General features: G+C 35.7%; 1 protein-coding gene across 1 annotated transcript in view; it reads right to left on the reverse strand.

Annotated features, from left to right (window-relative positions):
- Positions 1 to 501: 501 nt before the first annotated feature.
- LOC139950101 (gamma-aminobutyric acid type B receptor subunit 1-like) overlaps positions 502 to 21,380 on the reverse strand; it is a 30,666-nt gene continuing 9,787 nt past the window's right edge. The window contains exons 2-17 of the mRNA XM_071948729.1: positions 12,320 to 12,490; positions 11,489 to 11,590; positions 10,691 to 10,805; positions 9,731 to 9,879; positions 8,734 to 8,887; positions 7,760 to 7,854; positions 7,489 to 7,552; positions 6,715 to 6,807; positions 6,196 to 6,346; positions 5,226 to 5,346; positions 4,352 to 4,459; positions 3,122 to 3,238; positions 2,452 to 2,635; positions 1,659 to 1,807; positions 975 to 1,118; positions 502 to 645 (exon numbers count right to left, since the gene is read on the reverse strand). Of these exons, the coding sequence (XP_071804830.1) occupies positions 502 to 645; positions 975 to 1,118; positions 1,659 to 1,807; positions 2,452 to 2,635; positions 3,122 to 3,238; positions 4,352 to 4,459; positions 5,226 to 5,346; positions 6,196 to 6,346; positions 6,715 to 6,807; positions 7,489 to 7,552; positions 7,760 to 7,854; positions 8,734 to 8,887; positions 9,731 to 9,879; positions 10,691 to 10,805; positions 11,489 to 11,590; positions 12,320 to 12,490 (2,061 nt within the window). The remainder of the gene's footprint in view (positions 646 to 974; positions 1,119 to 1,658; positions 1,808 to 2,451; positions 2,636 to 3,121; positions 3,239 to 4,351; positions 4,460 to 5,225; positions 5,347 to 6,195; positions 6,347 to 6,714; positions 6,808 to 7,488; positions 7,553 to 7,759; positions 7,855 to 8,733; positions 8,888 to 9,730; positions 9,880 to 10,690; positions 10,806 to 11,488; positions 11,591 to 12,319; positions 12,491 to 21,380) is intronic.

Genomic DNA, 21,380 nt, shown 5'->3' on the forward strand with positions numbered 1-21,380 from the left:
GAATAATATGGTTAAAATAAAGTCGTGTGTTTTTTATATTATGGTGGCCACAAAACTATAACACAATGACAATATTATCTCACACAATCATGGTGGCAATTATCTCAAAAGGGCTAATTATAATGGTCTAAGTATACAACATACACAATGCAGACAACCATGAATGGCTCAAGTACTGTCTTTACCTCAACACTCATTATTGTAACCGTTTGACAATAAATTCTTTAGCAAACATTATGTTGTGTGAAAAACACTAGTTATGTAACAATTGTTTGTTGTGTTAACAAAAAAATGTTGTTGTGTGAAACACCTACAAAGCACATCTCAAAATGCACAAGTCGTATCAGTTGACGTGCTCAACTCAAAAAAAACAAAAACAAATCGTTTTAATAGACATTAATTTATTACACGATTGCATACATAAAGACAGAAACAGTTAGACAGGTACATTAGTATTTGCGATCCCGGGAAGCGATCCCTATGAACTTGGCTTTCGGCACATCAATCTCGATCTCCTGATGAACAGCTCTGCATGTAGCTCTGTTGTGTAGAGAATGCCATATTATCGTCGCCGACTCCCTCAGTGACAGGTGCCCCTTCCGACTTGCTCTTTACCAACTTGCGATTCCGCTGCTTGAGATTAGCCTGTAGAAAAAGACATTCAAGCAACTGATGAATATGGAACATAGTTGTTTCTTGTGCTGCAGTTATACGTGCAAATGTTATGGATCAAGTTGTAAATGTCAATAGAGGGCGGAATACAATATACGTGATATAAGTATATCGGCAATTTGTTGTGTTTGGTTTTGTTGTGTTTGGTTTTCAACGACTGATGTATTTTATTTATTCATTTCAACTTGTTGTGTATAGTCTTGTTGAATTTGAAATCCGACACTACTATGTGAGTTGCCTGTCCATGCTTTGAGGGTGAATTTTATATTGGCTTTTGGCAACATTGAACAATCTTGGTTTACCGGACATGTGCAGTTTGTCTTCATCTGCAGAAAGTCCCGGCGAAGTTGCTGCATTTCTTTCTGGGAGTCCATAAACGCAGTGTTTTGGCTCATGACGGTTCTGACGTCACTCTGTGTCGGTCGCACGTCATTGCGCGTTTTGATCTAGAAAGAGGACAAATAATTGGTTGGTTTTTCCTATTTCTTCTTTTGTTTTTCATTATTTGGTCTCAAGCAGTATTTCTCTCAAGCAGTATTTTCTCTTTTGACCCATTAATTGACCTATATAGGTGGTCAACACTCAAGAGTAGCATATTGGACTGATGTAATTTGTATACTCGTAGACTTTGTTATCAATCGAAGCTCTATGAAACAGTTTGTGCAGCAGATTAGTATCAACAGAGTGTTCACTCATTTTGTTCCAGGGGTGATTATTCAAACTTGAAAAAGCATTTGGTTTTGCATGGAAATGTTAAAGAAAAGATTACATTTAACATTGTCCAACTTACTCGAAACGAAATGGACAATCTCAGACTATTGGTGGCGCACTATATTGTAAAGATTATGTCGTATTCGAAATTAGCGGCTGCGGCTGCGACTGTTGATAGTGCTGTTTCTAAGGATGTCCTTATAATTGAACATAAATGACGCAGTGATCCAGCCGTAACCATAGCAGCTAAGTTGGTCACGACTCTATTGTCATACCTTAGGGATAAATATCACACCAAGTGTTAGTGTTGTTGATATCCAGATTAGAGTTGCTTCAAAGGCGTATTTAGCGTTCTGCTCCGCCACAACGCTTGAAACTGTCGCACCAAGGAAGGATAGCAACATGACATTGTAGACACAAAAACCTATAAAAGTAAAACAGAACGGGTGTTACTATGGCTAAGTCAACACACAATTTTACCTTTTTTACACATACAAAATAAAACAAAAATGGGTATTCCATGCATCATATCGAGCACCAAAATGCTAAACTTCATACTGGTCACGCCCAAAGCAAGAAGCTATGCACGCCTGCCGTTTGCATCAGCTGGACAGTTCACTCGTCCCTATTATAAAGAGCGCCATCGTGCGACTGCATTAAGAATGCCAAGTGCAGATTAAGCATGCAAATGCGTAAAAAGACATGAATTTTTCAACGGGATGATTGAAATGTCATAAGGGACTTATAAGGAAGGATTAGAAAATTAACTAGTGATTTGTGCGCTTAAATTACTAGGGGAACTATGCTTAGCACATACTTAGATCAGCTAAGCTCATCGCGGAAATGTTATAGTCCTCTAAGGTATGTAAGGCAATGCATTGTGAGGTATCAATTTAAACTCCATGTGTGTGTTTTGTTCTTTAAGAGAGAACTGTCTTCTTTTTCTTTATTTTCGGATATTGGGAGACTTCTCGGTTTTAATAAGAACTGTGCTTTGTTACTACTTCCCCGTTGTCAGTGTGCTCATTATTGGATGACATGGGATCGAGAAAACATAAAACCATATACCTATATATTTGGAGTCGTTGAGCGCAGGGATGGATACCTTACGGGTCTCCCAGGCTAAGAAAGCTCCAAACACTAGAAGTAGACCATTGATGATGTAGAAGGCTCCGATGTAGTAATGTTGATGGGCTGACTGGCAAACCAAGTGCTTTTCAATGTACACTATATCTTCGTTGTTCTTGTTTTGCTACAATGAACAAAACACGGTGGAAAATTAACGTTGAAACATTTACATTAATTTAGTCAATGTTTGCATTTAACTTGCCACTGTCTTGAAGATTTATTTATTCCTTTTAACACCTTTTCGACGCACTTGGTGACAATGAAAACGCTTTGGTAGCTGGCAGCGGTCTTAAAAAAAAGGTTTGATACCATTATTTTGTATAATTTTCCTGTATACGTATATAAGGTTCAATAGTTGTCAAGTGTTTGAGAAAAAAAGGTGAAAATCACAGACTGAGCAATAATTTCAAGGAATCGCATGCATTGTACAATAGTTTCGCAACAATATTTTACTCATTTCTAAAAAAACTACAGCACCTCAGCAAGTATTTGAACAGAAGTTTTCTTCCGTCATAACATTTAAACCGTATATGCTTAAAGTTAATCTGTGAACAATGCGTTTTGTGTCCTACAAAAAATACACAAATCCTAATAACATCAATAGTCATACCTCTTTATCTTTCTGGATTGCCATCACCGGGTCGAATACTTCCCATAGAACCAGTATAATAACATCAAGTAACACAAGCGAAGCAACCCAGCTCACCAACCTGTAATCTTTGATTACCTAAACAAACAAAGATTTATATCAAGAAGAAATCACTGGCCACCTTTTAGGGGGTATATTAAACGTTTATAGGAATTACGGCAGTGATGGAAACCAACGTGCGTTCTCTCTGTTCTCGCGTCCGATGTACTTTGTACCCTGATGGAAGAAAAGTTACTTTGATGTCGGGTATTGGACATTCACATGGTCTACAGCGAATATCAATGTTGCTTTTGCGAGAATGGATATTTGACATTTCTATAGGTTTGTACATAGACTGTCTACCCTGTTTATTTATATTGGATAGTGTAAATGTTGCCTTTGAGATATTGGATATTTGACATCTATTGGATATTGGAAATGTTGTCTTTTAGATATTGGATATTGGACATTTATATAGGTTTGTACAGCGAATGTTTACCCTGTATATTTATATTGGATAGTGTAAATGTTGCCTTTGAGATATTGGATATTTGACATCTATTGGATATAGTTAATGTTGCCTTTAAGATATTGGATTTTTTGACATGTCTTATTGGATATTGTAAATGTTGCCTTAAAGATATTGGATATTGGAAATTTCTACGGGTTTTTAGAGGAACCCTGTACATTATCGAATATTGGGAATAGGTTTGTCAGGTGAAAATCTAAAAAGCAACATTGATTTTTGCTGTATAAACATTATGTGAATATCAAATATCCAATATCAAACTTACTATACTGTCATAGCTTTTAATGTCAGCCGTCGTCTGTTGGCAACCATGTAAACATTGCTTTTGCGATTTAATTAAAAAGATGTCTGACATTTCCGTGCCTCTCAAACAACAAGACTGGATCATTAAAAAAAAAAAAAAAAAAAAAAAAAACGAGGGACAATGCAAAACATCTGCAAATGTGTGTAGCTTTTAAGACTTATTGCTGGACAAGTTAAAAACGATGTGGCTCATTGTGCCGTCAACTGTACAGTTTGGGAAAATATACACAAAGTAACAATTTCTTACAAGTTAAACAAATATTTTATTTGTTTAACATCATCTATTGTGACAGGTATGAGAATAAGGTAAGTATGTTTTTAATTTTTTCCAAATATTGTTTCAAGTCCGGTCTCATGAGCGTGCCCACTCAACTCCTTACCATTCTTTTGGTTTTTTTGTTGGTGAATATTTTATGCACTCTCCACGTCTTGCTGAACATTGAACCGAAAGCCAAGGAGAAACCAACGGAAAGTAACCACGTCTTGGCCTGGAAAAATAAATTTGTAACAAAAGGAGAAAGAACACAAATCAAAACCAGGTGGGGTGGATTTCACAAAGAGGTAGGACTAGTCTTATCTCAAGTTAGGACAAGTTGTCCTAACTCAGGACTAGCCATACGTTTTGTATATCCCTTAGGACTAGTCCTAAATTGTAAAATTGACCCCTGGCCCTTTAAAGTTGTCTCGACAGACCAATGAAACCATGAATGGTTTTAAAGACACTGGACACTATTGGTAATTGTCAACGACTATCTTTCACAGTTGGTGTATCTCAACATTTATGCATAAAATAACGGGCCTGTGTAAATTTGAGCTCAATTGGTTGTCAAAGTTGCGAGATAATACAGAAAGAAAAACACACCCTTGTCACACAAAGTTGTGTGCTTTCAGATGCTTGATTTCGAGACCTCAAAATTGTCAATATGAGATCCCGATATCAAATGTGTAGAGAATTACTTCTTTTACCTAGTGTCCACTGTCTTTAAGCAATAGCAACCAATTTTTTCCATTTGAGAATAGCGTTATTTGTTTATGTCTCGCTGATTGCAGGCAGACAAAAAACGGTTCTCGACTAACAAAGATATGACGATGAAGCTATGCGGTAACATTGATTTTAATCACTTGCATATAGCGACACCATTATCAACAGTCGCAGCCGATTTAGTAATTTTACTGCAATCGTTTGCAATACTGATGAAATAACTAAACCATTAATAATAACTTATTAACAACGATACAAAAATAACGTTTAACCTTGCACATGAAGACGAAGGTATCTGCGTTGTCTATTCCCAGGAAGATGATTGACAAATAGGCGAATATTCCACCAATCAGAATCAAGTTGTTGATGTTAGGGCTGGACATCTTGATAACTCTTGATAATAAGAAAAGGTCCACTATAAACAAGAATCATATGTAAAGTAAAAGCTGGTTTTGTAACCGTTAATTATACCTTATTGAATGAAGTTAACACCTTTCTAATTTATTTTAATTTTATATTTTTGATTTTAAATCTTTAGACATGTACAGGGGCTGTCAATATTATCAATACTATTGATAACTGGAAAAGAATTTGGAATCAATATTTTTTACCTCCTTGCAATACACCATTGCACTGCATTTCCAATAATAATGGTTACAATATAAGGAATAATGTTGAGATTTAAAGCCATTATACACTTTCGGTAAACAGTATTGTCCAGAGGCCAACTCTTCGTGTATCACAACTTATATATAAAAATAACAAACTTGTGAAAATTATGCCCAGTCGGCCATCGGAGTCGGGAGAAAATAATGGGAAAACCACCCTCGTTTCCGCACGTTTCTCCGTAATTCTCGTTGTCGAGAATTGATAATTGTTTTAATGTTTTCTCAAAAAGTAAAGCATTTCATGGCATAATATGTCAAGAAAAGTCTTTTACCAATACCTTCTGTAAACCCTGTAAGTTATTTGTAAATCTGTGAACTTCTATTTTTTTTTTCTGTTTCGAAAGTGTGTGATGGCTTTAAAACATAATGTGGACTTACACATGTCCAACATAGTAATGTACAGTTGTAAGGATCATGTTATTTTAAGTTCACATTCCTTCAGCTACTTGATGCGGAAACCGGCTCATCATACGTTTAATTTACCTTCCCTAGCAAGGTAAATGTGGGCATTACAAGTCGTGATCAGCATACGTTTTTGGTTTAATATAATGATTAATATTTATTACATTCATACCGTCGTTTTCTGAAGATAATATTGAAGACGAGGAAGCAAGATGCGAGTATAATCCCCATGATGGATAGAGTGGATCCAGCTATGGATAGTGGAAGGTAGATTCTCAACCTTAACTCTTTGTAGATGACAGAGGCAACAGGGGGCGCCCCATCTGTACAAAACAAAAAATAAACGTGTATAATACACTGTAAAAAAAACTAAAAAAACCCACATGGTTTTGCCAAGGAGAATGGTCGAGAAAGTGAAGATTCGTGGATAGAATGTGCGAGCTGAACCATGTTCAGTTGCCAGTTTGTGTCTCGACGAATGTTGTGTCTGTTAATTAAGGCCTTCGGCTTAATTATCCGGCAGCATCATTATTACCCTCTGTTCCCGTTTTATTTCTCTTGGACTTTTCCTCTCTATCGTCTGTGCTTACTATTATGTTTGGTTTCGAGACGAGTACTATGAACCAAGTTTAAATTAGATAAATTTAATTGAAACAAAAGATTGTCTTAAATTATCACTGGTTTACCAAACCTTTCCATATTATGGGCGGGAATCCTTCGAAGATGATGTTCTCATCTGAACCATTCAAGGGGTTCACGATCCCCACAGTGACGCCCCTTCCTCCTGCAACGACAAAAGTGGACAATGCAGATGGAGTGAACGTGTATTCTTTTGTATGCATACTGCATGTCTTTTAGTGACTTGCAAGTAGGACTATTCTCTCTTGAATCTTGGATAAGGCAAGTTTGATACCGGTCAGTAATTGTTGAGTTGTTCAGGATCAAGGCTTTTTTTCTTCAGCAAAGGTGTAACAATCCATGTGACACCTTAAATTATTCCGGAACCTTGGTAGCTGCAAGTGTTAGGATGCGTGGTGCAAAATACAAGGGCATTTTCTTGACAATTTAGGAAGGAACTGGATCTAGACGTCATGTCTAATTAATTGGGTGATGAAGCGATGATCTGAACACTTTCAGTATTGAATTTTGCAATAGATTTGTTTACGCAGATACGATAAGATAATAACTTTATTATCCCACACTGGGGAAATTAAAACTTACCATGATTCAAACAGTACAGACAAAAACGCTTATTTAACAACAAACAGATAGATAAAAATGATAATTAAGAGTATCAGGTATACAAATATGTATCTAGAGTGGGTTAAACATTATGCACAGCAGTATTTATATACAAGATAAAATGTACACAAGAGAGGTTCTTAAAACCGAAAACGCAAAGTTTTTAAATTAATATCATGTAACGCGTCAGCAATGACGTCATCATACTTAAAAGTACACCCACCTTGTATTTGACGGATGTTTAGGAGTCCAACTCTGTCTCCAGTCAATGTAAACTTTATCGGACCCTTTCAAAAAAAAAAACACACAGTTTTTAATGTTAAACACACAAACAAAAATGCTAGTCTTGCAGTGTACGTGTCGTTCTATATACCAGCTGTCGCATGATGGCGCCATACAATTTTCAACAGACTTCTTCTGTGCTCGGGTCCACAATTTCGTAGGTAACAACTTTACAACGACACAGACAAAACGAAAAAGAAAACACTTTGTACCGATACGCCCTCAAATGTTAGGTTGCTGATTATGTCGAACAATATTTGTGAAGTGGCTTTATCATAATTGAAATCCTGTAACGATTTAGGAGGATCTGAAACGAGAAAACAAAAACAAAAGACAAATCGTTGAACGCAAATTCAATGCAAACATTGTCACGAGATTTAAATTGATGCTAACCGTAACAGCTTTACCAGCTAATAAAACACAATGCAGCAATTGTGAGCGGTGTCCTATTGCTGCTTAGCAGATTGAGTTAGTAATATTTTATAAGCCTGCAAGCAGCTCTCAGAAATTTGGCCATTTGTAGTCTGCAATCAAGAAAGCTTTAATTGTGTTATTTGACTTAGGAAGAAACTTTGAATAAATTATAGTTAACTCTCTTGTACATCAGTTTGTAAATCTCTTTCGAGAGTGTTATCGCTCTGAAAAGAGCTGTTGTGGTCTCTACGTCTCAAACAGTTTTATACTCTCAACCCCTCCCAATTACTCGCTAATAATTATCTTGAGAAAATACCAATTGTGTCCACTGCATTTAAAGGCAGTGGACACAATTGGTAACTACTCAAAATAATTATTAGCATTAAACCTTTCTTGGTAACGAGTAATGGGGGAGGTTGATGGTATAAAACATTGTGAGAAACGGCTCCCTCTGAAGTGACGTAGTGTTCGAGAAAGAAGTAATTTTACACGAATTTGATTTCGAGGTCTCGAAATCAAGCATCTGAAAGCACACAACTTCGTGTGACAAGGGTGTTTTTTCTTTCATTGTTATCTCGCAACTTCGATGACCGATTGAGCTCAATTTTTCACAGGTTGGTTATTTCATGTATATGTTGAGATACACCAAGTGAGAAGACTGGTCTTTGACAATTACCAATAGTGTCCACTGTCTTTAAAGCTTCTTCCTATTTTATCCACACCAGGCAACGCTTCAAACAATTTTCAATTTGACTAATGTTGCTTACTATACCTTCCATACTTAGTTGCCTCTGAGCCTTATCAAGAGCAAGAGCCGCAGTCCACACTGAGTCATAACCAAGAGAGATCCTTGAATAGCCGGTAAGTGACTCAAAGTTTTCTGTCTGAGTATAATCTCTGTATTTGTCCAGGAACCCGCTTGTGTTCTGTAAAACAAACCAGCAACAAGTGTACTTAAGGTTTGTTTCAAGAAGAAAATATAATTAATTTGGTGGGTATGGACGAGTGTCGGCTCTGTGAAAAGTTGTTGTGGTCTTGCTTGCCTCAGAGAAGCTCAGAACAATAAATAAGTTGGTAAAACAACATTAACGCATTATTACAAATTCAAAATTGTTTAAAAGGAAAACACACCATGGTCTCCTGCTTAAAGGAACACGTTGCCTTGGATCGGACGAGTTGGTCAAAACAAAAGCGTTTGTAACCGTTTTTTATAAAATGCATATGGTTGGAAAGATGTTTTAAAAGTAGAATACAATGATCCACACAAGTTTGCCTCGAAACTGCGTGGTTTTCCTTCTGCTGTGCGAACTAACATGGTCGGCCATTTATGGGAGTCAAAATTTTGACCCCCATAAATGGCCGACGTGTTAGTCGACGAGGTAAAAGGCAAACCACGCAATTTCGAGGCATGTTTGTGTGGATCATTGTATTCTACTTTTACAACATCTTTCTACCCATGTGTATTTTATAAAAAACGGTTACAAACGCTTTTCAAAGACCAACTCGACCGATCCAAGGCAACGTGTTCCTTTAACATGGCAAATATTTACACATAAATAACAATTAAAGGGAAGCAGACTATTTACATTTTGATTGCGGTAACACTATAAAGTCTGTCTTCTTGCCAGGTAAAGTTTGTTTTTTATCAAACCGCCTTGCTATTTTTATTCCACTACTGCGGAGTACATTTTCTCCGGGTTCTTTCGGGAGACTTCTCAGTTCTGAAAAGAGCTGTCCTGTTTTGGGGAGTTAGAAGATGTGTATCTCACCAATCCAGAAACCGTGCGTCCTCGGTAACTGTCCAACGGTAGACTGTCAATGTTTATGTCAAAATGGTTAGATGCGACATCGTCCATTTCTTGCTGTGTGCAGTTAATATATTCGTCTGGTTGCCGCCACCATCCTGCTCCTAACCAACCTAGATAAGTGGTGAAAGCAAGGAATTGATAAAACACCACAGCAAACGATCAGACCCAACATTTATAAAAACAAAAAAAAAAGACATCGACAGAGTTTGGCTCTAATAAGATGTTTCTGGGTTCCAATTGCTTGACCCATTTAGTTGGGTCAGGCTGACCGAAACATTATTGTAAACAAAAAAAATATATATACCACTGATTATGCCGCAGTCTGATCCATTTCTGAGTACTTTTGACACAAGTTCTGAGTCACACTGACCCAGGAAATGGTCAACTGACCCAGAAAATGGTCAGGCCCAACCCCACTTGGAATCAGTTTCAGTTCTGACCAGGAATAGCTTAGAGTGTACTTATTATACTGCACCCATGTCCTTACTTCAGAGACAGGAGACTAAACAACAACCAACTCGTTGTACTTAACATGAGTTGTCGCAACCCCCTCTCTTTCGCCATGTTTTGATTTTACTCTTGATGTTGCCATTACGCCCTCATGCGACCTCATGATTATTGTGCTTTATCTCTGTCACGTTCGCTTTTTTTTCTCGGAATTGAACATGTACAACCGATTACGCAAAACATATGTGTCTTCTGATGTAGATGCAACGAACTACAAACAACACCAAAATAAGAGGGAAATATCTTGTGGAAGTTGTGTCTTTGAAGACACATGGACTTTGGCACGTGAGAATATCTCATGGGAAAGCTATTTGGCTAAAGGAACATCACATATATGCCCTTGAAAAAGTACAGGCGGAATAACAATCACTTTGAAACAAATAGAGACAACTGTATTTCGATTTGGTGACGAACCTGGTACTATCCACACGTATTTGTCTCCATACAGCCTCTGTCTATAGGCCTCGCAAAACACCTTCCTTGCCATGTCGCCGTAAAACCCACCGATTATTATCCGTGCATCTAAGTCCTGAGGAAGTAATCAAGTTGATTTTAAACTTTTGAAAGTGTACAATTAATACGAAATGAAAATGTAAACAAACTCTTGTACCGAATTTGTTTCACAGATTGTAAATACCAAATGAAAATGTAAAACATGTCATGGCTCGAATTTGTTGTATTGATTGTACGAATCAATAGAACATAAAAAACATGAACCAAACCTTTTTTTCATAGATTGTGAATACCAAATGGAAATGACAAAATTTCATGGGCCGATTTTTGTCATTGATTGCATAAAAGTAAACATTTGTTGGCCCGAATTGTTTTCATATTGAACCTTTTCTTTACGTTCATATAATATGCGTAATGCACAATTATATCCCTCACATCTCCAACAATACCTAATAAGCTAACAACCAGAAACCATTTGAAAATTTCTCTCACATGTATAATGAACTGTGCCACCATTGACATATTATTAACGAAACCCTCTAAGTTGCCAGTGATAGGCAGTTATACATTACACGAACCCCTTTTTAAGTGTAATATCCACGGGAAATGCCCTTTACCCTTTACACCAATGTGTGTTAAACGATTATGAATACCAAATGTAGGGTGCTACATCTCAGTGAAAAGACCAAAATAATCATAATTATATCTGATGCTAGCATTTTGTACTGAACCTTTTAAAATGTAAACATTTATATCTACCTTTATCTTTCTAACTTGTGTGGCCGGGTTATCAAGAAAGCTCTCCGTAGCTAGGATTTCAATATCGTTTTTCCGAGCATTCTTGTGGAAATCGGTCACTGCCTACATGTACATACGGAGCAACAAATAGCAAAACATAATAACATAATAACAAAGAAAGAAAGAAAAAACAACCTTGTTGCATTTCTTTGCGTGCATTCCGATGCATAGTAATTGGCTTCATCTGAAGTCATCTGTTGTTAGTACTTTCTGAAAAACTACGTTACTTCAGAAAGAGCTGTTCCTCACAATGTTTTTTTACTACCAGCAGCTCCACATTGCTCGTTTCCAACAATGTTTTGAAAGCTAACAATTTTTTTTTCACTAGTTATCAATAGTGTCCAGTGCTTATTATTCACGTCCATAGCTTATGCATTAAAAAAATCTATTTATGGGTAAAACACATATTAATATTCTTTATCCACGATGCAAAACGGACAAATTAACAAATCTATTTATTATGTGTCTTGTCCCATGTGTCGTGTAACACATGTAAAAGAACCCAGTGCACTTATCGAAAAGAGAAGGGGTTCGCCCCGGTGTTCCTAGTTGTGGCTGCTTAATGCGGCGTAGCACCTTGTAAACCCTTAAAGGTGCTAAATAATTGGGTCTCGGAATTCATTACTGCAATAACCTATCTTTCTGAAAGTTTGTAAATACTGAGCACCTTGTTTGGTGGATACGTGCGCTATAATTATAAGACTTCGATATTATTATATTGTTATTAATTGTGTGTGTGCTGTTAATTCTGGGTACATACCAATAGTGTCGAGTGCATTTAAGTATACTTACCTCTGCGAAGAGCGGTACCGACTGGTGGAGTATGGCCACTTTCCTCCAGTTGAACTCCCGAAACATGCTGAATTTAACGGGGTTGTACACTGATTCACCAGATAGAAGACGGAAAAACCGGGGAAATATATCCCGCTTGGCCAGTTTGGGAGAGCTGGATCCATACGAGATCTAAAAACAAGACAAATTCATTTATATTTAATTCAATTCAATTCAATTCAATTCATTTCGATTCGATTCAATTCAATTCAATTCAAATCAAGTCAAGTCAAGTCAAGTCAAGTCAATTCAATTTAATTTAATTTAATTTAATTTAATTCAATTCAATTTAATTCCTTTTTTTTCAGTTTAATTCAATTAAGTTCAGTTCAGTTCAATCAACATTTTGTTTCCATATTGGTGGCAAAAAGAGGATAATGTACAAGTTAAGTGCAACTATTTCAGTAAAAGACGGTCAATAACAGGCAAAGAAAATAATTTATTAAATGAAATTAAAACAATAAATTGTAATGGATATGGATCAAACTAATAATATGGGGACAATTTCACAGACAATAATTTTGAAAGAGTACACGCTAATGTTTGATATATTTTATCCACACAATTTGTGTCCATAGAATGTTTTTATATAATAATAATAATAATAATAATAATAATAGTAGTAGTAGTAGTAGTAGTAGTAGTAGTAGTAGTAGTAGTAGTAGTAGTAGTAGTAGTAGTAGTAGTAGTAGTAGTAGTAGTAGTAGTAGTAGTAGTAGTAGTAGTAGTAGTAGTAGTAGTAGTAGTAGTAGTAGTAGTAGTAGTAGTAGTAGTAGTAGTAGTAGTAGTAGTAGTAGTAGTAGTAGTAGTAGTAGTAGTAGTAGTAGTAGTAGTAGTAGTAGTAGTAGTAGTAGTAGTAGTAGTAGTAGTAGTAGTAGTAGTAGTAGTAGTAGTAGTAGTAGTAGTAGTAGTAGTAGTAGTAGTAGTAGTAGTAGTAGTAGTAGTAGTAGTAGTAGTAGTAGTAGTAGTAGTAGTAGTAGTAGTAGTAGTAGTAGTAGTAGTAGTAGTAGTAGTAGTAGTAGTAGTAGTAGTAGTAGTAGTAGTAGTAGTAGTAGTAGTAGTAGTAGTAGTAGTAGTAGTAGTAGTAGTAGTAGTAGTAGTAGTAGTAGTAGTAGTAGTAGTAGTAGTAGTAGTAGTAGTAGTAGTAGTAGTAGTAGTAGTAGTAGTAGTAGTAGTAGTAGTAGTAGTAGTAGTAGTAGTAGTAGTAGTAGTAGTAGTAGTAGTAGTAGTAGTAGTAGTAGTAGTAGTAGTAGTAGTAGTAGTAGTAGTAGTAGTAGTAGTAGTAGTAGTAGTAGTAGTAGTAGTAGTAGTAGTAGTAGTAGTAGTAGTAGTAGTAGTAGTAGTAGTAGTAGTAGTAGTAGTAGTAGTAGTAGTAGTAGTAGTAGTAGTAGTAGTAGTAGTAGTAGTAGTAGTAGTAGTAGTAGTAGTAGTAGTAGTAGTAGTAGTAGTAGTAGTAGTAGTAGTAGTAGTAGTAGTAGTAGTAGTAGTAGTAGTAGTAGTAGTAGTAGTAGTAGTAGTAGTAGTAGTAGTAGTAGTAGTAGTAGTAGTAGTAGTAGTAGTAGTAGTAGTAGTAGTAGTAGTAGTAGTAGTAGTAGTAGTAGTAGTAGTAGTAGTAGTAGTAGTAGTAGTAGTAGTAGTAGTAGTAGTAGTAGTAGTAGTAGTAGTAGTAGTAGTAGTAGTAGTAGTAGTAGTAGTAGTAGTAGTAGTAGTAGTAGTAGTAGTAGTAGTAGTAGTAGTAGTAGTAGTAGTAGTAGTAGTAGTAGTAGTAGTAGTAGTAGTAGTAGTAGTAGTAGTAGTAGTAGTAGTAGTAGTAGTAGTAGTAGTAGTAGTAGTAGTAGTAGTAGTAGTAGTAGTAGTAGTAGTAGTAGTAGTAGTAGTAGTAGTAGTAGTAGTAGTAGTAGTAGTAGTAGTAGTAGTAGTAGTAGTAGTAGTAGTAGTAGTAGTAGTAGTAGTAGTAGTAGTAGTAGTAGTAGTAGTAGTAGTAGTAGTAGTAGTAGTAGTAGTAGTAGTAGTAGTAGTAGTAGTAGTAGTAGTAGTAGTAGTAGTAGTAGTAGTAGTAGTAGTAGTAGTAGTAGTAGTAGTAGTAGTAGTAGTAGTAGTAGTAGTAGTAGTAGTAGTAGTAGTAGTAGTAGTAGTAGTAGTAGTAGTAGTAGTAGTAGTAGTAGTAGTAGTAGTAGTAGTAGTAGTAGTAGTAGTAGTAGTAGTAGTAGTAGTAGTAGTAGTAGTAGTAGTAGTAGTAGTAGTAGTAGTAGTAGTAGTAGTAGTAGTAGTAGTAGTAGTAGTAGTAGTAGTAGTAGTAGTAGTAGTAGTAGTAGTAGTAGTAGTAGTAGTAGTAGTAGTAGTAGTAGTAGTAGTAGTAGTAGTAGTAGTAGTAGTAGTAGTAGTAGTAGTAGTAGTAGTAGTAGTAGTAGTAGTAGTAGTAGTAGTAGTAGTAGTAGTAGTAGTAGTAGTAGTAGTAGTAGTAGTAGTAGTAGTAGTAGTAGTAGTAGTAGTAGTAGTAGTAGTAGTAGTAGTAGTAGTAGTAGTAGTAGTAGTAGTAGTAGTAGTAGTAGTAGTAGTAGTAGTAGTAGTAGTAGTAGTAGTAGTAGTAGTAGTAGTAGTAGTAGTAGTAGTAGTAGTAGTAGTAGTAGTAGTAGTAGTAGTAGTAGTAGTAGTAGTAGTAGTAGTAGTAGTAGTAGTAGTAGTAGTAGTAGTAGTAGTAGTAGTAGTAGTAGTAGTAGTAGTAGTAGTAGTAGTAGTAGTAGTAGTAGTAGTAGTAGTAGTAGTAGTAGTAGTAGTAGTAGTAGTAGTAGTAGTAGTAGTAGTAGTAGTAGTAGTAGTAGTAGTAGTAGTAGTAGTAGTAGTAGTAGTAGTAGTAGTAGTAGTAGTAGTAGTAGTAGTAGTAGTAGTAGTAGTAGTAGTAGTAGTAGTAGTAGTAGTAGTAGTAGTAGTAGTAGTAGTAGTAGTAGTAGTAGTAGTAGTAGTAGTAGTAGTAGTAGTAGTAGTAGTAGTAGTAGTAGTAGTAGTAGTAGTAGTAGTAGTAGTAGTAGTAGTAGTAGTAGTAGTAGTAGTAGTAGTAGTAGTAGTAGTAGTAGTAGTAGTAGTAGTAGTAGTAGTAGTAGTAGTAGTAGTAGTAGTAGTAGTAGTAGTAGTAGTAGTAGTAGTAGTAGTAGTAGTAGTAGTAGTAGTAGTAGTAGTAGTAGTAGTAGTAGTAGTAGTAGTAGTAGTAGTAGTAGTAGTAGTAGTAGTAGTAGTAGTAGTAGTAGTAGTAGTAGTAGTAGTAGTAGTAGTAGTAGTAGTAGTAGTAGTAGTAGTAGTAGTAGTAGTAGTAGTAGTAGTAGTAGTAGTAGTAGTAGTAGTAGTAGTAGTAGTAGTAGTAGTAGTAGTAGTAGTAGTAGTAGTAGTAGTAGTAGTAGTAGTAGTAGTAGTAGTAGTAGTAGTAGTAGTAGTAGTAGTAGTAGTAGTAGTAGTAGTAGTAGTAGTAGTAGTAGTAGTAGTAGTAGTAGTAGTAGTAGTAGTAGTAGTAGTAGTAGTAGTAGTAGTAGTAGTAGTAGTAGTAGTAGTAGTAGTAGTAGTAGTAGTAGTAGTAGTAGTAGTAGTAGTAGTAGTAGTAGTAGTAGTAGTAGTAGTAGTAGTAGTAGTAGTAGTAGTAGTAGTAGTAGTAGTAGTAGTAGTAGTAGTAGTAGTAGTAGTAGTAGTAGTAGTAGTAGTAGTAGTAGTAGTAGTAGTAGTAGTAGTAGTAGTAGTAGTAGTAGTAGTAGTAGTAGTAGTAGTAGTAGTAGTAGTAGTAGTAGTAGTAGTAGTAGTAGTAGTAGTAGTAGTAGTAGTAGTAGTAGTAGTAGTAGTAGTAGTAGTAGTAGTAGTAGTAGTAGTAGTAGTAGTAGTAGTAGTAGTAGTAGTAGTAGTAGTAGTAGTAGTAGTAGTAGTAGTAGTAGTAGTAGTAGTAGTAGTAGTAGTAGTAGTAGTAGTAGTAGTAGTAGTAGTAGTAGTAGTAGTAGTAGTAGTAGTAGTAGTAGTAGTAGTAGTAGTAGTAGTAGTAGTAGTAGTAGTAGTAGTAGTAGTAGTAGTAGTAGTAGTAGTAGTAGTAGTAGTAGTAGTAGTAGTAGTAGTAGTAGTAGTAGTAGTAGTAGTAGTAGTAGTAGTAGTAGTAGTAGTAGTAGTAGTAGTAGTAGTAGTAGTAGTAGTAGTAGTAGTAGTAGTAGTAGTAGTAGTAGTAGTAGTAGTAGTAGTAGTAGTAGTAGTAGTAGTAGTAGTAGTAGTAGTAGTAGTAGTAGTAGTAGTAGTAGTAGTAGTAGTAGTAGTAGTAGTAGTAGTAGTAGTAGTAGTAGTAGTAGTAGTAGTAGTAGTAGTAGTAGTAATAATAATAATAATAATAATAATAATAATAATAATTAATAATAATAATAATAATGTTTAATTCTGTTTAATTCAGAAACGCAAACAGCAATTTTTTTCTGTTTAATTCATAGATGCAATCAGCAAAACGCACTTCTTTTGATACAGAGAGTACAATTCGTCCGTTCAGCAACATATTGTCGCTGGATATAAGCAATTTTTTTCTGTTTAATTCATAGATGCAATCAGCAAAACGCACTTCTTTTGATACAGAGAGTACAATTCGTCCGTTCAGCAACATATTGTCGCTGGATATAGAGTTAATTAAGTTAACACGCCTACAGCATTGAAGTGTTGTTGTGTGCTTGACATTCTCTATTGCAGGAGTAGCCACAGTTATACTATCCCTGCCAAAGCTTGTTGGTTACAAGTTACAAGTGCATTCACCGTTTCTCCCTTGGTGACCAGTGTATTGTCTACTTTTGCTATATTTGAGTGATGCCAAGTTGTTGTCAGCAGAAGAGTGTGGGTTCCATACCCTACCATGTCACATGACACATTGTCCCCGTTAAGCAATTGATGCACTTAGCAATCTTCGGGGAAAAAACAGGTGAAAGTAAAATATATTATGTATATGATATGAGGCTTTGCGTGGGGATACCCATTATACGGGCTATGACAATGTAGTGGTTGCCAGCAGACGAGTGTGGGTTTGATACCCTACCATGTCACATGACACGCTGTTCCCTTGAGCAAATGATGCACTTAAAACCCATCTTCAGGAAAAAAAAGTGAAAGTAAAGTGCATTCTGTATTTGATTTGTGGCATTGCTTGGTGAGGTGCATTTTTCTTTACCGTTAGAATCTTATTGTGGCGATACCCATGCCTACGTTGTTATACGGGCTACTACGATTATAGGTGATTTTCAGCAGACGAGTGTGGGTTCAATACCCTACAGTGACACATTGTCCCTTTGAGCAATTGGTGCACTTAACCAGCTTCGGGGGAAACGAAAGTGAAAGTAAAGTATATTCTGTATATGATTTGAGGCATTGCATGTGGATATACCCAAGTTGTTATACGGGCTATGACAATTTAGTGACTGTCAGCAGACGAGTGTGGGTTCGATACCCTACCATGACACATGGCACATTGTTCGCAATTGATGCACTTAAAAAACATCTTCGAAAAAGTAAAAGTACTTTGCATTCTGCCTATGATTTGAGGTATTGCGTGGTGAGGTGCATTCTGCTTTACCGTCAGGATACAAATGTGGCGATACGCATTCCTACGTTTGGGCTATGAAGATTATAAGTTATTTTTTTTTTAAATATAATTAAGGTCACCCTCCGCAGAGATCTCAGATAAACATATTTTTCTCTTTTTTAATATATAGTATATGCAATTAGCAAATGTACTTCTTTTAAAACAAGAAGACAATTCGTACAATTGTGCTTGACATTTTTTCTGATGTTTTCTGAAGCCATATGCAAAATTTTATTGGTTACAAATGTGTTCACCGTTTCTCCATTGGTGATTCGTGTATTACCGCGTCTTGAAGTTGAAGATTACTGCGTGTAGAAGTACGTTTAAACAGTAAAAGAAAGTTTTAGTAAGGCTTCTGTAAAGTTTCTGTCAGTTCGTCATCTCGTTCAATCACACAGAAATTATTAATGAACAAAAAATGATCTTTACATTATGTTTGCGACTATTCTAAAACTCCCCCAGTAATTTGCTCTCGGATGTACCGGAAATAAAGCTGGGGTTTACATAAGGTTCGTCTTTATACACGGTTGATCTCGTTTGGTTTCCTGTCTCCCTCTGCCTTTTTTTTTTCAAGACATTCTATTTATTCAGTTGATTTTGCTCAGACTATGGCATTGTGCCTCCAATTTATCAATTTTGGGGGGATATAAAATTGCATGTCAATGTAATAATAGTGAAGCCCGTATTTAGATTAAAATTGGTATCCACCGGATCTCCCATTGTTTGACCATGTTCTTTGAAATGGTCTTTTACGGTATATCAAGTTTTGGGCAATGACATGAATCACTACTTACTGTGAATGAAGATTTATGAAATATAATATATATTTGGAATTGCAAGTTTTAGAACTCGTCGAGTTAAAAAAAAAAAGAAAAAAAAAAAGGAAAATCACAGATCATTTGATGTCAGGAGTCGCGAAAATACGTTGTATGCTATGAGACGAAAGTTATTTTTGTGAATATTTTTACTCACATCTCAATACATTGTCATTTGATATTTGGTCATCCTTTCTGCTTGGTCTGGGTCTTGGGAACCTTCTTCTAAATTATTATGTGCGGTATAACACAACATGTACATTGTTTAGAAACTGTAACTGTTAAGAGTCAGTTCAGGTAAATAGTTGACATACTTGCTCACGGTCAAAAAATGATTTTTTTTTTTTATACTTTGTTGGTGGAAGGGCCTTGGGGTGCAAGTAAATAAAATTGCATTTCCAATTCTATATATAGCCCGTTGCCATGGTTACGGCTCATTTTGTTTTTTTGGCCATTTTAGGCCGATTTTGGGGTCTGAAAAACTGGTTTTTAGCTCATATTTACAACTCCACCCAACCAAAATGCAACATTATTTCAAAAAAGCTTTTATACCACTACAAAGTATCATCCTTGGCCTTCCTTGAGATAAAAAATTATTGCTTTAAATATCACCCTTGTGCTATTTTTGCATTATGCATTACAGTATGTTTTTAGAACTTGCAAAATCAACATTTTTACCCTATTTTTGGACCCCAAATGTCAACTTGCCAGGGGTCTCAGAAAATTTTCCTTTCGGCTGTGATTAGGGCCAACAGTGGTCTTTCCATATCTGGTATCAAAAACTTGGGCAATTGTATCCTGTTGTACTGCCTCAAAACTAGACTTTTTTCCCCAAAACATGAAAAATGCCTTTTTAAGGGTCTTTTCACATAATATCGAAATACGTGTCCACGGTAAAAAAAAAAAGAATATTTTTCATTTTTTTGTGGATGGTAGGATGGTAGGGACTTGGGGTCCAAATAAACAACATTTACATTTCAAATCATAATATAACACGTTGCCATGGTAACAGTTCATGTGTGTTTAGGCCACTTTAGGGGGAATGAAAAACTGTTTTTCTTAGTTAATATTTACAACTCCACCCCACCCAAAAACAAAATTATTTCATATAACCTTTTACATCACTACAAATTATCATCCTTGGCTTTACTTGAGACAAAAAAATATTGCTATAATTTCCCCCTTGTGCTATTTTTAGAACATGCATTAGAGTATGTTTTTAGAACTTGCAAAATCAACATTTTTTACCATATTTTTTGCCCTCAAAATTTCATTTTTTTTCAGGGGTCTCAGAATATTTTCCTTTCTGTTTTGATCAGGGCCATAATTTGTCTTTTTTATTTCTGGTAAGAAAAACTTGGCAAGTGTATCCTGATGTTAACAGTACTGTCTCAAAAATAGACTTTTTTCCTCAAACAGAAAAATGCATTTTGAATTGTTTCTTCTTCATATTGAATTTATAACATTAAAAAGTAATAATTCTATCAATCTTGCAGCTTTTCCTTAGCACTAGTGGATTACCCAACATTGATCAGGAACTGTTGATGACCTTAATTTTACAATTTGCCCGGCCCAGCCATAATCATATTTCTTGACATTGCATAAAACAATGTTTTGTGAATAGCGCCTCTTTTTGTGAAAGTGTTCGGTTGTTATTGGTGTTTTCATGTCTTCTGGGTAGAAACAGTGTGTTTATTGTATCCTGTTGTGACTGATCATGCCTTAAGTATAGTAATTTTTCCAAAAACAATGCATGCTTGTTAAAAATCTGGCACTGTTTCCATGCCCTTTGAGTAATGAATACAAAGTTTTTATTTAAACATAATGGTTTCCAACCAAACCATAACCAATGCTTTGCCACTGAGAGTTCTTGATTTGGCTACTTTACCTATTGTACAGGTATGATTCCCATTGCAAGTAGAGTGCGATGAGCATTCTTTACAAGTTGTCTTTAATACAGCGCCTACTCTCCTTGGTCCCTGCCTGCTACCAAATGTGCAGATGGTTTGGAGCATCCAATCATATCCAACACAAACGTGGGAAATTAAAAAGCCGCTTAAAAGTGTTGGAAAAGTTTGCCAAGATCTTATTAAAAACAATGATACTAATGATTTGCAAGATGAGCGTAAGAGATTATTTAAAAGGAACACGTTGCCATATTCTTTTAACAAGCATGCTCGTTTTTGTTTTTTATCAATTCAAACTAAGGGATAACTTCAAAATGCATTTTTATTGTTTTTGGAAAAATTACCATTTTTGAGGCAGAAGTGTCACAACAGGATACAATAAACCAAAGTGTTTCTCCCCAGTAGACATGCAAACCATAATGATAGCCCATCAAAACAAAAAGGGAAATATTCCGAGAACCATTAAAACATTAAAGACAGTACAAACTTTCTTGATGTGCAAGGGGAATTAAAAAATGTGACTTTCAAAAAAGAGGCGCTGTTCACAAAACTGTTATTTTATTTTATGCAATGTCAAGAAATATGATTGGGCCAGGGCCGGGGTGGGGCAAATTATAAGATTTAGGTCATCAACAAGTCCTGATCAATGTTTGGTAATGCACTAAACCTACAAAGTGCTTATAAAAAGCTGCCAGATTGATGGAATTATAGCTAACTTC

The sequence above is a fragment of the Asterias amurensis genome, chromosome 17 (genome assembly GCF_032118995.1).
Source record: "Asterias amurensis chromosome 17, ASM3211899v1".
In the NCBI taxonomy this organism is placed as follows: Eukaryota; Metazoa; Echinodermata; class Asteroidea; order Forcipulatida; family Asteriidae; genus Asterias; species Asterias amurensis.